Genomic DNA, 16331 nt, shown 5'->3' on the forward strand with positions numbered 1-16331 from the left:
CATTCATGAGAAGCATGGCTGATAATGTTGAGCATCTTTTCATGTGTCATGTTTGACTCTGTATGTCTTTTTTGGTAAAGTGCCTATTCACATCTTTTATACATTGCTTTTTAAATTCGAGTTGTTTGTCTTACTGCGTTGTAAGAGTTTTTTCTAAATACAAGTCCTTTATACAGGTAAATGTTTTGCGCATAATTTTTACCTGGCTGTGGCTTGCCTTTTCATTTTCTTAACAGTGTCTTTTGAAGAGCAGACATTTTTAATTTTGATAAGGTCAAATTTATCCATTTTTTTGTGTGTTTTAGACTTTTTATGCCCTAGTTAAGAAATCCTTGCCTATTCCAAGGTCACAAAGATGCTCCCTCATTTTTCTTCTAAAGTTTTGTAGTTTTGCATTTAACATGTAGATCTGTAGTCTATCTCACGTTAATTTTCATGTGTATCATGAGATATGGTTGGCATTCTTTTTTTATTTTTTTGTTACGGCTATCCAGTGTTTCAGCACCATTTTTTGTTTGTTTCTTCGTTTCTAGAGACAGGGTCTTGCACTGTCTCCCATGCTGGAGTGCAGTGGCGCGATCATGGCTCGATGCAGCCTCAAACTCCTGGGCTTCGGAAATCCACTAACCCCAGCCTCCTGAGTAACTGGGACTATAGGCACATGCCACCATGCCCTAATTCTTAAATTTCTTGTAAAGACAAGGTCTCGCTGTGTTGCCCAGGTTGGTTTTGAATTCCAGGGCTCAAACACTCCTCCTACCTTGGCCTCCCAAAGTGTTGGGATTACAGACGTGAGCCACCATGCCCAGCCCCCAACACCATTATTGCTTTAAATATTTCCTCCATCTCTTGGCCTTTTTCCTTTCTTTCTGTGATTCCATTCAAATGTAAATTAAGTCACTTGAAGTTGTCCCATACATCGCTGATGCTCGTTCTTTTTTTTTAATCTGTTTTACTTTTGATAGCTTCAACTTTTGTGACTCTAAATTCACAAACTTTTTCTTTTGCAGTGTATAACCTGCCACTATTCTCTTTTTAAAAAAATGATACAGGGTCTCACTATGTTGCCCAGGTGGGCTTGAACTCCTAGGCTTAAGCAATCCTCCTCCCTTGGCCTCCCAAAGTGCTGGAATTACAGATGTGAGCCACTATGCCCAGCCTCTGCTATTATTTTCATCTCGTGAATTTTTTTTAATTTTAGATATTGTATTGTTCATCTCTAGAAGTTTCATTTGTGTCCTTTTTATATCTTCTATATCTCCCTTTATCATGTTCAGTCTTCCTCTAGATTCTTGACCATATGTAGCAGGTGTACGTACATGTTCTTGTTTCTAATTTCATTATTGCTGTCATTTTAGGATATTTTTAAATTATTTTTTTCTCCTGGTTATGGGTTATATTTTCCTACTTCTTTGCGTGCTTATAATTTTTTATTAGATGCCAGACAATGTTAATTTTATGTTGTCAGGTGTTGGATTTTGTTTTATTCTTCAAAGTGTTGGACTTTGTATTAGCACACTGTTGAGTTACTTAGGATTGGTTGGATTCTTCCAAGACTTGCTTTTAAGCTTAGTTCTGATGGGTTCAATCCAAAGAGGAGCCTTTAGTTTAGGGCAAATGTAGCTGCTCTAACAGGATCCTTCTGAGGTCCTACATGATGTCCCATGTGTTACAAGGTCTCTACTCTGGGTGAGAGAACACAAAACTATTGTGAGCCTACATGAGTTACAGGAATTGTCCAGCTCACTGCTTTCTTGCAGTTCTGCAGTTCTTTTTCTAGCCTTTTAGAGTTTCACCCCATGCATGTGCAAATCAGTATTCAGCTGAAAGATTCACAGGGTCCCTTGGTCTACAGATCTCCAGAGCTCTCTCACTATACAGATTTGTTCTCTCCGGTATTGTGCCCCACAAATTCCAGCTGCCTGAGTCTTCCCAAACTCTGATATCTCATCTTTTCAACTGAGCCAAGACCTCTGGGCTCTGGGTTCCTCCTCTCTGTACTGGGGCTTAGAAATTGCCTCTTGGCAGTAAGCTCAGGTGCCTTCTTGTTGAGTCTTGCATTGCTCATATCCAGTGATTAAAAACAATAATTTCATACATTTTGTTCAGTTTTCTAATTGTTTATGGTGGAAGAACAGTTCCTGCAATGGTTAATCTTTCATAGGCAGAAGCAAAAATCACTTCCATCACCTTGTCTTGAAGCCTCTTGGTTCTTCAGCTGTAAAGTGGGCATAATACCCTCAGAGGATTGGGATAAATGTCATAAAAATTGTGAATAGTCACATTACAAGAAAAAGCCAACATTGGGAGAACAGCAGCTATCAAGACATAAAACTGATAGCAAGAACAAAGAAATGAATGGCCATCACATCCAGGGTGGAAGCAGCTGGATCCTGACTCCCAGGCTCATTTCCATTGATTACCTGGCAGAATTAACCTAACTCCTCTCTCCGTGTTGGGGCTGGACTTCACACTAAAATAGGAGCACTCCTAGTACAACCAGATTTTGTTGGATTTTGCTAGCAGCTCTATACTGCACCTTGCAACATCACTGATGATTTGGTCTACAATTCATTGGTGCCAGGAACCTCATCAGTCTTAGACTCTACAGACCCTCAACCCCGGGGCCATTCCCAGAACTAAATTGTAGCACTAGCAAGGGACTGAGATGGGTGATCCTAGTCTCTCTTATTACAGGTGAGGCAACAGAAGTAAGCTCATTATGTAAAGGAACCTTCCCAGTTAGCAGTTGACTCCCAAGTTGGTTTTGCAGTATCCCATGGTGGAAGAGAAGCCCCAGGTCCTTTGTGAGTTAGAGTTTAAATTAAACAGGGTCATGGTGGACAAATTTCTGATTCCCAATCCTGTTCTTGGGACCAATTCACCGAAAGAACCAGAAGTAGGCCGGGCGCAGTGCCTCACACCTGTAGTACCAACACTTTGGGAGGCCAAAGCAGGTAAATTGCTTGAGCCCAGGAGTTCAAGACCAGCCTGAGCAACATGGCAAAACCCCATCTCTGCAGAAAATACAAAAAATTAGCCAGGCATGAGGGCTCGTGCCTGTAGTCCCAGCTCCCTGGGACTGAGGCTGAGTTGGGAGAATCACCTCCCAGACTCATTTCCATTGCTTCCTGAGCCCGGGAAGGCTGCAGTGAGCTGCGATCATACCACTGCACTCCGGCGTGGTAAGAAGAGTAAGACCCTGTCTCAAAAAAAAGACAGATTGAGAGAGAGAGGAGGGAGGGATGGACAGGAAAGGAAAGGAAAAGAAAGGGGAAAGGAGAAGGAAAAGGGGAAAGGAAACCAGAAGTAGTGTATGCTTAGAAATAACTATGTTTGTGTCTTTGGGTTGTCATGTGTTTATCCACAGTAGTTCTGGACTTCCTCCCTGTGTTGGGCAAAGGCTGAGATGGGATGGTGGATGGAGGCAATAGTAAAAGCTGTGGGTCCCACCCAGGGCCTGGTGAGCTCATCTTTAGCCTACCCAGATCCTTTGAGCTCTTCTGGCTCTGCTGTCTCCCAAGCCAGAGAGGCTGTGTTTTGATTTTATGGGCTGCCAGGATAGTCTTTAGAGTATCCTCGGAAGCACATCCTCCTTCCTCAGCAGCCGATTGGGAATCCTACACTTGAAAAATACATGCCTTTGAGAATATGCTGGGACAAGGAAAAGTAGGAATGTTTTCCAAGGGGTGTGTGTGATGGGGGCCACACCTGTGTAAGCAGAGATGATGGGGTTCAGAGAACCAGAAACAAACCAAGGCAAGAAATAAACAACCAGTACTAGTTCAGGGTGAGACAAAGTTAGTTTCCAAATCCCTCCACCAGGTCATTCAACCTGTTTGTAACTGGAGGGGCCCCTGGGGTCAGGATTACAGTTTACTGGGAGGGTCAAGGATTAAATAGAAGAATGGAATTTCCCTTTGATAAGGAGAAGCCAAGATTTATTAAGTCAGTTTATTTTGTTGTTGTTGTTGTTCCTATGGTTTCCTTTTCTCTACAAATATAATTTTTTTAACTGAGAAATTGCATAACAGGACATTGACGTTAAGAGTGTACAAATTATCATCTGTGATTATTTTTAGAACCAGTTTATCCACCATTTCAGATAAAAACTTTTGTTGGATCTGATTACAGAGCTCTGACCAATGCTACAATTCTTTGAAATAGAAAAAGCAGGCTGTCTCCCTATGCATTGAAAGTGAAGTCTAGGCCAGGCACAGTGGCTCATGCCTATAATCCCAGCACTTTGGGAGGCTGAAGCGGGTGGATCACCTGAGGTCGGGAGTTCAAGACCAGCCTGGCCAACATGGCGAAACCCTGTCTCTACTAAAAATACAAAAATTAGCCAGGCTTGATGGCTGGCGCCTGTAATCCCAGCTACTTGGGAGGCTGAGGCAGCAGAATCACTTGAACCCGAAAGGCTGAGGTTGCAATAAGCCAAGATTGCGCCACTGCACTCCAGCTTGGGCAGCAGAGTGAGACTCTATCTCAAAAAAAAAAAAAAAAAAAAGAAGTCTGCTCTGTATTTTTTCGTCCCCTACTTTTTTAAGGAGGTTGGAGATACTGGGAGAGAAAGGGGAGGATAGAGAAAACTTTAGAACAGTTATGTCTGCAAAGGAGAAATTCACTCATTTGTTCATTCATTCATTCCTTTGAGGCAGAGGGAACAACATGTGCGAGTTCAGACAGAATGAGGAATCTTGTCAGACTCAGTGGCAGATGACCTTCCACGGTGGCACGACCAGTATCACTGCCATTTGCACAGTATCCTTATAAGTGACATTTTGTAGTAGTGAAACCATTTTTTTGTTGTTGTTGGGTTGGTCTTTTCAGTCCTGAGGAGGATCTTTCTGCCTTCATGGATACTGACTGCTGCTTCTAAATGGAACAAGTTGTGTGTGATTACCGGGGCTTTGCCTCCCCCATAGCCATCTTTGCTAGGACCAAGAAAATGTTGTCACTCTGGGCCTTGCATTTTTTCTTTCTTGCCCTTTTTATTTTGGCACAAGACAATCAGGCTGTCTTGATGAGTGACGTAAGAGTGAAGGCCAGGAACTGTATAATATGCAGGAGCTCTTTGGTTGAGCACTAGATGAAGGGGTTGACTTATGATGAAGGGCCATGGTGTACAAAAACAAATACCATTAAACACTAGAATTACACACATTCAGCATGGCAAGATGTTTACACTGTGGAAAGCACGGATGATCTCAGATGGTCTGAGGTGGAGGCCTTGAAAGTGCGGTCCCTGCACCAGCAGCATCAGCATTACCTGGGAATTTGTTAGGAAATGTAACTTTTGAGGAGCCCTGCCCAGACTTACTGAATTAGAAACTCGGGGTGAGCAGCTAAAGTTTGAGAACCGCTGGTCTGAGGTAACAGTACAGCAACCCTACATGGGACATTGACCACTGATTGGAATGCCAGGGGAAACTGCCCTCTCTAATTATTATTCCTCCCCCACCCCCGGCCCCACCTAAAGTTAAATTCACCTAAATTAAATGCTGTTAGGGTGTAACTTCACTGTATCCATAATTATGTGGTAATGATATTACCATTTTTTTTCAGAATGCCCTTGTTAAAGCTATTTAGATTAACATGCATCTTTTAAAAATTATATTGATTTTTTTTTTTAATTTAACAAACCTGTATGAGTAGCTCAGAAGAGCAAAGGTGAATGGCCCACAGGCCTTCCCTTTTGGGTTATGCTTCGCCTCTAGGGAGGAGACAGACTGCCCTAAATAATAGAACAGGACATGCTAAGTATGATGCCATCCCTGCTCAAGGTCTGTGCTACTGTTAAATCCTCTTTCAGCAGCCTGTCAAAATTAGCACTCTCCCTTGGTTAGTTAGGGAGTGGCAGTTTTGATATCTAAAGTTAACTTTCACAATGACTGTTCAGGTTGCAGACATTACACTGGAATCTCCAACCTACCAAAGAACCAAAAACTGCTAAGATAACACATCTGATATTACCAAAGGAATTGTGTGAATGGGCCACCATACTCCTTTATGCAAGACACTCCTTAGTGCCATGAAGGACTCTGCAAAGTTCCTTCAGTTTCTTCTGAGAACAGAGGTTCCTAATAGTTATGCCATCCAAACAGACTAGCCGCAAGAAGCTTTTATCAACTTCTCCAAAGCTGTAATTCACTAGTGCTGCTCCCTGGTGGTTTCACCAGCCCATGGCACAAGGAAGCTATAGCAAAATGATACTATAGCAAATTTGTCTTTTTTTTTTTTTTTTTTTTTTTTTTAGTTTTTTTTTTAGTTTCTTAGCTTTTAGTTTTTAGAGATGAGGGTCTCACTATGTTGCCCAGGCTGAAGTGCAATGGCTATTCACAGGTGTGCTCATAGCACACTGTAGCTTCAAACTCCTGGGCTCAAACAATCCTCCTACCTCAGCCTCCCAGCTAGCTGGAACTACAGCTGCACGCCACGATGCCTGGCTACATCTTTTTCTTAAAAACAAATTTCTTTAAATTATCTTTTATGATGACACTAGATTTTTTCCCTTTTGGGGCATAAGAGACTTTCTTTCATGAAGTGATAATAGATAGTAGGTTTTTAACATCCTTTGCAAAATAAAAAACTGGCAACTCATACCAGTCTGCCACATTGTGACATTTCATTAGGAATTACTTCTCCAGGAAACCAGGACATAGCACAGTAGGAGGTATTGTCCTTCCATGTGAATCCAGCCATTCAGCCATTCCCTTGAAGGGCAGAAATACACTTGCTCCAAAGAGTGAAAAAAAAAAAAAGTAAATTCCAAAAATGAAATCAAATTGGATTCAAGAATCAGTCACACATACTTGAGTGGCTGAGATGACTGCACTGGTGGGAAAGTGCAAAGACTTTCCAAACAAGGAGGGCTGAAAAAAGCTCCAGCCAGGAAGAGTTAGAAAAAAATCACTCTAACTTAGGAAAAATATGATGGGGCCATTAAAGCAGGGACTTGATTCTTTCACTCAAGCATTTGGGCTTTCCAACAAAGAAGAAACCCAGATCAATCAAAGTTGAGGTCGTGAGTAGAAAAGGTAAAGTTTCAGATGGGTGTGGTGGCGTGCACCTGTAGTCCCAGGTACTCAGGAGGCAGATGTGGGAGGATCACTTGAGCCTAGGAGTTCAAGACCAGCTTGTGATAAACCATCTCTTTTCTTTTTAAAAAAAAAAAAAAAAAGGCAAAGAAGGTTTAAAAATTACAGTCTGCTAAAGAAGAAGGCTGCTAAACTTCAGACTGGATCAAACTTCAGTTATTTGTGTCCTGCAAACGAAGGGCACTCATAGAAATGAAAATAAGTACCACGTGTTCATCTAGACTCTTTATGGCAGGACACAAACGTTGTTGCACCAGGGAAAAATCCCGGTTGTGAAAACCCTTTGACAAACTCTACCTGCAGTGGGAAACAGACTCTACCACTAAAACAGTAGCCGTTAATCCCTGCTGTACCTAGGTCACTTTAAAACTAGACTGCCAGGTCTCACCCCAGAGATGTGGTCAGGTGTTCCCTGACATGAGTATTTTTCTAAAGCTCTCAGATTAATATATTGTGCTTCCTGGGCTGAGAACTACTGTGCAAGAGAAAAGCAGCATTTCTTTGTTAGTTGCTGCAGTAGCTTATGCTGAAATATTGGACATTCCTGCCTCCAACCTTCTGTTCCACCTAGAGACCCTCTCACTCTGGGTACTAAGATGGAATAGGGGAATATGGTTCCTGTGGTCCCCACCCAGTTGGAGCTCCATGAGAGCAAAGCCGGGTCTAATTCACTTCTACATCTAGACCTAGAACAGAACCTGCACACAGCAAGCCAGTGTTTACATTGCTGAAGGTCTGGCCAGCTGGCCGGCCTTCCTGCCAGGAACATTTATAGTGCATATTCGTTCTTTTGAATTCTTGGTTATTTTCTCTCCTTTGGTGTTTTTATTTGAAAGAGAAATTGGGGCATGGTGAATTTTCTAGTTCTTCACTACTGTGAAGTCCTGCACTGGAATCAGCCGTGCTCTGCGTGGAACTCCAGTGCCCTACCCACCCATAAACCCTGCCAACCCGCGTGAAAGTGGCCCCGAGGAGTGTGGTTCTCAGCTGGGGTGCAGAGCAGAATTACCTGCCAGTTCTTAAGATTACAGCTGTCTGCGCCCAACTTGAAACCAACTGAATCAGAATCTACAAGAATGGGATTCAGGCATGTGTGGTTTTAATATCGTTAGTCATTACCTTCACTTGAGGGCAGTGGTTTTTAAAATACCTGGATCAGCAGCAGCAGCTTCACCTGTGAGCTTGTTGAAAATGCAAATCATCAGCCCCATCCCAGGACCTCCAGAATCAGAAACTCTGGGGTGAGGTCGAGGCAGCAGTCCGTGTTTTCACAAGCCCTTCAGGGCATCTCCTTGAGTCAGAGTTGCTGCACAAACAGAATATTTTTTCCAAGCAGCAGTTTGGAGAAAGTGCCTAAATGAATGTCACTTGATAATTTTCTCCCTTTTGGCTCTAGATCTAACCTCTCTTGCTGCTCCTCTGTTGACACATTAATTCAGCAAACTTATTTAAAAGTCTCTCTGTGTCTGTTCTCTCCTAACTCTCCCTGGCACGTTTGCCCTTTCTTCTCCTCTCCCAGGAAGGCACCTGTGCAGCCTCAGGGCCCACCTTAAATTGTGTTCCCTCTTGAAAGCCCTTTTTCAAACATTTCTTCCAGTAGATTATCAGTGCCATTGCATTCATTTTGGTCTTTCTTATGGCTTTAGAGTGTATTCTCTTTACCTACCTTTTCCTTAGTGACCTTGAGCAAGTAACTTAACCTCTCTGTTTCCTCATCTGTAAAATGGGAATAATAATAATAATAATAGAGCCTACCTCATTAAAGAGTTAAATCTTGTCTAGGTGCTCAGAATAATATCAACAAGTGTCAATTCTAAAAGTAATTTTTGGCCTGGCACAGTGGCTCACGCCTGTAATCCCAACACTTTGGGAGGCTGAGGCAGGAGAATTGCTTGAACCTGGGAGGCGGAGGTTGCAGTGAGCCGAGATGGTGCCACTGCACTCCAGCCTGGGTGACAGAGACTCTGTCTCAAAAAAATAAATAAATAAAATAGAAGTAATTTTTATTCGTAGCATTAAATCATGGGTATGTAATAGTTTATAATTACAGAATAGTACATGACACGTAAATACTCAACAAATGTCAGCTTTTTTTTTTTTTTTTTTTTTTTTGCCTTGAGACAGAGTTTTGCTCTTCTTGTACAGGCTGTAGTACAATGGCACAATCTCGGCTCACTGCTACCTCCGCCTCACAGGTTCAAGCAGTTCTCCTGCCTCAGCCTCCTGAGTAGCTGGGATTACAGGCATGCACCACCACGCCTGGCTAATTTTTGTATTTTTAGTAGAGACGGAGTTTCTCCATGTTGGTCAGGCTGGTCTCAAGCTCCTGACCTTGGGTGATCTGCCCACCTTGGCCTCCCAAAGTGCTGGGATTACAGGCATGAGCCACCGTGCCCAGCCCAAATTTCAGCTTTTGTTAGTAACAATTTTAGGACACTAAACATTTTGTGATTTTTATAGGTTTTTGTTATTGTTGTTGTTTTTGAGACAGAGTCTCTTCTGTTGCTCAGGCTGGAGTGCAGCAGCCCTATCTTGGCTCACTGCAAACTCCACCTCTTGGGTTCAAGCAATTCTCCTCCCTCAGCCTCCCGAGTAGCTGGGATTACAGGCGCCCACCATCACTCCCAGCTAATTTTTGTATTTTTTTGGTAGAGATGGGGTTTCACCATGTTGGCGAGGTTGGTCTCAAACTCCTGACCTCAGGTGATCTGCCCACCTCGGCCTCCCAAAGTGCTGGGATTACAGGCGTGAGCCACTGCACCCGGCTAGATTTTTATAGTTGTTATTGTGTACTTGTTATTTGTCCTCCCATTGGTCTTAAAGCGCTTTGAAGCAGATCTTTTTCTTTCTCAGCTCTGCATCTCTGTATCTCCCAAAGTACCTAATGCAGTTAAGCATCCTTTATCCAAAATGCTTGGGACCAAATATGTTTCAGATTTCAGCTTTGGGTTTTTTTTTTAAATATTTGCATACATGATGAGATATCTTGGGGATGGAACCCAAGTCTAAACACAGAATTCATTTATGTTTCGTACATACCTTATACACATAACCGGAAGGTGATTTTATTTTTCCCCTGGGGACACTGAATAAACTGCATCTGTGTGTTGACTGCATTAGGTCAGGTGTGGAATTTTCCACTTGTGGCACCATTTCAACACGTAAAAAAGTTTCTGATCTTAGAGCGTTTTGGATTTCAGATTTTCAGGTTAGAGATGCTCAACCTGTATATGCTCAGGAAATACTTACAGAGTTAATACCCAAGTCACAGGCAGTGTAGGTCAAGAAGTCCCAAAGGAATGTCTCCCTTCATTCCCCTCATCAGCATGCTTGCTCCCCATCTCCTTCTTCTTTGGGGTAGTGCCTTCATTCCCTGGCTTCCTGGTGATATCATCCCTTCTTAAGGCCCCAGACCAGGCAAATGGGTCTGGGTGTCCAACTCTCAAGTCCAGCAGACTATACTTACACTCAGCCTGGACTATATCCACAACAGCCCAGATAGTTCTTCCTGTTAATTACAATTTTAAGAGCAGATTTCTGAGCCATATTTCTGACTGTGCCAAACAAACGAAATTCCTTTTGAATGTAATGTTGTCCTCTAGCAGCAGTGGGTAGGAAGGATAGGGAAATGGTACCTGGAGATCATAGTACTGTGCTCTTCTTATTATTAAATTGTTATGAGATTTGATTTTAGACATTGAAACAGAGATGACACAGAGGTTGAAGATCCCAGCTGCCCGGGGTTTCCCCCACTGCTTTATAAAGATACTGCCTGGCAGGGCTTAGTGGCTCACACCTGTAATCCCAGCACTTTGGGAGGCCGAGGCGGGCAGATCACCTGAGGTCAGGAGTTTGAGACCAACCTGGGCAACATGGTGAAACCCTGTCTCTACTAAAAATACAAAAATTAGCTGGGTGTGGTGGTGTGTGCCTGTATTTCCAGCTACTCTGGAGGCTGAGACAGGAGAATCACTTGAACCAGGGACACAAAGGTTGAAGTGAGCCAAGATCGTGTCACTGCACTCCAGCCTGGGTGACAGAGGGAGATTCTGTCTCTAAAAAAATAAAAAAAATAAAAAGATGCCTCCTGGTGAGCTGGGAATTCTGCAGTGCCTGAGTTAAGAGTAGAGGTGTGGCCGGGCACGGTGGCTCACACCTGTAATCCCAGCACTTTGGGAGGCTGAGGAGAGCGGATCACGAGCTCAGGAGTTCGAAACGAGCCTGTCCAGCATGGCAAAACCCTGTCTCTACTAAAAATACAAAAATTAGCCAGGCGTGGTGGCACGCTCCTGTAATCCCAGCTACTCAGGAGGCTGAGGCAGGAAAATCACTTGAACCCTGGAGGTAGAGGTTGCAGTGAGCCGAGGTCGCACCACTGCACTCCTGCCTGGGCAACAGAGCAAGACTCCATCTCAAAAAAAAAAAAAAAGCAGTAGAGGTTTGTCTGCAACCCCAGATAGTGGCCTCCCTGGAGTCCCATCATATTGGACCCCAAGTCCAGTCCCCGTTTTGCCCCCTGTGACAGACTTTGAAATAATTTGATGTGTTACATAATTACTCTATATTTTTAAATCTCAAATTATTGCAAGTCTATGCAAATTTTCATGTTCAAATAAATTTTTCTGTTACCTTAATGTTTTACATTTGCATTATGTTTATGTTAGTTATTTAGAAGTCAGCAGAGTTCTCTGAGTTATAATGAGATGATAAATAAAAACGGTGTTTTATTAGCTATAAATGCGTATCACTTAAATGCTGTCTGGTAAGCCAATCCAGGATAAACTTGTTAACATCTTGGGTACAATTGTCAGAGTTCATCAGAGAATGCTATGAATATAATATCTAAATTTTGGCAAGGCATTTGGTGAAGTCTGCCCCAAGTTCTTGTAGATAAAACTTCATGGACAGAATGATACAATTAAGAGGATTCATAACTGGGGGATGACTCAAACCAAAGAGGGCTAGTTAATGAATTGGTGAGAGCCTGGAAGAGCATTTGAGGCAAGGGCCAGCAGGGAGCCTGCTCACCAAAGGCCTCCACCCTCCACCTTGCCCACATTTTTAGTAATTATTTGATTTGGGGCATTTAGGCATTCCTGTGAAATTGAAGTTTGCCAACTACTTTGTATGCGTTTTTGAGATAGGGTCTCACTTTGTTGTCCAGGCTGGAGTGCAGTGTCAGCATCGTGGCTCACTGCATCCTCAGCCTCCTGGGCTCAAGTGATCCCCCACCCAGCTGACTTTTTATTTTTTGTAGAAATAGATTTTCACAGTGTTGTCCAGGCTAGTCTCAAACTCCTGGGCTCAAGCAGTCCTCCCACCTTGGGCTCCCAAAATGTTGGGATTACAGGCATGAGCCATCACACCCGGCTGGTTTACCCAATTTCTATTAGATGATGAACATGTGTGAAGAACTGGGTGCTGGGAGGTACCCAAGACTCCTCCCCTAGTCCGCACCCTCGTTCCCTAGTCCTGCCAGTTTTATCCCTTCAGTAGTTTTTTTTCTTTCTTTTTTGCCTTTTTAAATGATCACCTTGGCTTCAGACCTTCAGCGTTTCTTAAACCCACGTTCTCCTGATTCCTTCTGAACTTTAGGCCATCGTCATTTATTTCTCTCCTGGACTACGGTGCAGTAGTGTTGTAACTGGTCTCCCTGCCTCTAATATTGCTCCCTCAACGATAAGAGCACTTCAGTGAAAATGGGCCCCTGACCTTATTGCTTAAAATAACTCCTCAGTGACATTCCCTTGCATACAGAACTAGCTGCTTCACATTGTCTAGTAGGCTTTCTGTACTCTAGCCACATTTCTTCCCTAGCCTCATCTCCTGCCCTTTCCCACCTCAAATTTTATGCTCCAGTGTTATGGGATGGCCTGTAGTTCGCCACATGGTCCATTCTGTTTCATGCCTTCATTGAGCCTTTGCTCAGCTGGTTCCCCTGCCTTTGGTGGTCCTAACACATTGTCACCTGTCTTCCTCTTTGAGACCTAGGTTATCATTTGTACCACTATATTGGAATTATATGTTCATGCATTTCTGTTTCTCAAACTAGACTGACTATAAACTCCTTAAGGGCAGTGATCTTATTTAGCTCCTAGCACATAGTAAGTAGGCAATAAGTTTTTGGTTTTTTTATTTTTTAAATCAGAACTGAGAATATGAAAAGATCTCGGCAAATGAAAGGCAGACCATAAAACTTAACAGGAAGATAAAATTTAACAGGGTTATACTTGGGCTTAAAATAAACAAACAAAGAAAACGCATCTCGGCCTAAGTACTGAGTACAAAGTGGGAGAAAGATGACTCACAACCATCAGTAGACCATGTCAAAAAAGAAGGGCTGTGGTTTCAGTTGACTTTGTGCTCCATATGAGTCAACAGTGTGATGCAACTCCAGTTCAAAACAGAGAAAGTAATAGTCCTGTGGGTCAAACCATGCAGGAGATTTGTGATCCAGCCTATGGGCCATCCTTTAAGAGAGGGTGAGGCATGTCCACAGGAAAGCAGCTAGAATAATGACAGATGGTGACCCCATTATTTGAGGAAGGAAGTAGGAATGTTTCATCTGGAGAAGACAGAGGGGACACAAGAATTGTAATCAAATGCCTAAAGAGCTGTCATTGGGAGCCTCAAAATGTAGCATTAGGCCACTGAGTAGAAACACAAAAAGAACTTTTTGACAATTAGATCTACTAACAATGGAATAAGCTGTCTCATGAGCTCCAGGGTACTGTAGGGTTCAACCAAGAGCTTCTGGGAAGGGGTGTTACAGAGGGGAGCTTAGCCCCTGAAGGAAGTTTATACTGGATGTCCTCTTCTCCTGGTCAGCTTTGAGGCTCAGTGATAAGAGGTCACTGAGTTCATATTTATTGAATGTTGAGGAGGGGTGCCAGGAACGCATTTTCTAATAGTAATGCCTTTGTGCCCCTGTTGGAAAAATTATACATTACCTAAATGGAAATTGTTGTGAACTAGAAGTCTGAACCTTAGAGGGCCACTCACTTATGACAGTGTTTGAAATCTGCTTATGGCAGACATCTGATGGCCTCACGCAGTGGATTCAGTCTTCATTCTTTCATGTCCTTTTGTGGAAATTTAAAGTGATTATCTCTTTCCCTTTTGCTTTTTTTGCTTCTTAGTTCTGGAGAGTCTTGGCTTCTGGGAGGAAGTCAGAGGGATTATCTCAGGATCAGAGCTGATAACGGGATTCCCTTGTGCCTTCAAGGCGCCAGGCCTGCCCCAGTACCTCCAGAGCCTCACCAGACTAGCCATTGCTGCAGTGTGGGCCGCGGCAGCCAAGAGTGGAGAGCGGGAGAGGGATGTCCCCATCTCTTTCTCTCAGCTGTTAGAATCTGCCTTCCCTGAAGTGCGCTCACTGACACTGGAAGCCCTCTTGGAAAAGTTCTTAGCAGCAGCCTCTGGACTTGGAGAGAAGGGCCTGCCACCCTTGCTGTGCAACATGGGAGAGAAGTTCTTATTGTTGGCCATGAAGGAAAATCACCCAGAATGCTTCTGCAAGGTAAAGTCTCCAGTGTACTGACTGGCCCTTTCCACTCCCCACATTCTTTTGTGAGCCACTGGAATGGTAGGATCATGAAGGCAAGATTGGGTTTGGGCTCTCCAGGGGCAATAGGAAGTAGATTCGGCAGCCAGTGGATAAGGACTCCCTTTTTATGGTGGTTGGCATGGCGTCATACCTAGAAGGGCACCAAGAAAAGCTTTTGATGATAGGGGTATTGATGGCAGAGATTAACCAAAGACAGAGCAAACCACTTTGGGATGTTTAGGAAACAGATCATTAAAAATTCACTGTAGAGTGTGTCAGAGGTAGTCTTTACTGACATGGCTATTTCAGGGCAGATGGCCACCTGGGAGGCATAATCAAAAGGAAAGGGCACTGGTCTAAAATCAGGGCATCTGGCTCCCATCCCAAGTCACCAGAAGTCCTCTGGTTAGTCATTGCATCACCCTGCCTCAGTCTCCCAAAGATATTATGGGGGAAATAAGAAGTCAGTGGGAGCCTTTTGAAAGATAGACCTCTTGTTGTTACAATTGATTATCATGGAACATCTAGAGATAGCTCCCTGAGTATTTATTTCTCTTTCTTGTGTGCGGATTTGGCTTACACAGATACTGAAAATTCTTCACTGCATGGACCCTGGTGAGTGGCTTCCCCAGACGGAGCACTGTGTCCATCTGACCCCAAAGGAGTTCTTGATCTGGACGATGGATATTGCTTCCAATGAAAGGTTTGCCCCCAATACCTCCTGTGAAACCTTGGTAAGATGTATGGTCCCATCAGTCATTATGTAATGAACTTGCACACAATCCTGCCCTCAGGTCTCAGGTCCTGTATTTCATTCTAAGCCTCAGCCTAAGAATTCTAAACTCAAGCAATAGAATGATGTCAGTGATTTGCATTAATAACCAAAAGGTAATTGCTTCCAGAGGCATTTTTGTAACTAGGAGGTAGAGATTTTCAGTGTTCACCTCTGCATGGATTCCAGACTATCTGCAAAAACCAGTGTATGAAATATGTCTGATTGTAATTTTGTGTTGTTTTTTTGTTTATTTTTCTAGATCTGAAATTCAGAGCGTAGCTCTGAGACTTGCTTCCAAAGTCATTTCCCACCACATGCAGACATGTGTGGAGGTAAGGCTGGTTCTGATCTTGTTCCGGGACCTAGGATTTTGTGTTCTCATTTACTCAGATGTCAGTAAAAGTGAACAGTCTCAGCAGGCAGGACCCCTGTGATATGTGTATGTAACATCTACAGAAATATTGTTCGTGCTGGTTTTTCAATTTGAGTATAACTTGAAAAGACTTTGGACGCCACCTTTCTTTTCTCTTGTTTTAGGCTTTTTTTTTTTTTTTTTTTTTTTTTTTTTGAGATGGAGTTTTGCTCTTGTTGCCCAGGCTGGAGTACAGTGGCACGATCTCGGCTCACTGCTACCTTTGCCTCCCGGGTTCAAGCGATTCTTCTCCTGCCTCAGCCTCCTGAGTAGCTGGGATCACAGGCGTGTGCCAGCACGCCCGGCTAATTTTTTGTATTTTTAGTAGAGGCGGGGTTTCACCATGTTGGCCAGGCTAGTCTCGAACTCCTGACCTCAGGTGATCCACCCGCCTCGGCTTCCCAAAGTGCTGAGATTACAGATGTGGGCCACTGCGCCCAGCCTGTTTTAGGCATTTTTTAAATTAGAGTTCATAGGGGTAACAGAACCTTCCTCCCA

At 43.4% G+C, this 16331-nt stretch overlaps 1 protein-coding gene across 4 annotated transcripts in view; it reads left to right on the forward strand.

Annotated features, from left to right (window-relative positions):
• THADA (THADA armadillo repeat containing) overlaps positions 1–16331 on the forward strand; it is a 359204-nt gene that overhangs the window by 281085 nt on the left and 61788 nt on the right. For all 4 annotated transcript variants that reach the window (XM_032177807.2, XM_032177809.2, XM_058428959.1 and 1 more), the window contains 3 exons: positions 14240–14619; positions 15231–15349; positions 15681–15753. In XM_032177807.2, the coding sequence (XP_032033698.1) occupies positions 14240–14619; positions 15231–15349; positions 15681–15753 (572 nt within the window). The remainder of the gene's footprint in view (positions 1–14239; positions 14620–15230; positions 15350–15680; positions 15754–16331) is intronic.

The sequence above is a fragment of the Hylobates moloch genome, unplaced genomic scaffold (assembly GCF_009828535.3).
Source record: "Hylobates moloch isolate HMO894 unplaced genomic scaffold, HMol_V3 SCAFFOLD_15, whole genome shotgun sequence".
In the NCBI taxonomy this organism is placed as follows: Eukaryota; Metazoa; Chordata; class Mammalia; order Primates; family Hylobatidae; genus Hylobates; species Hylobates moloch.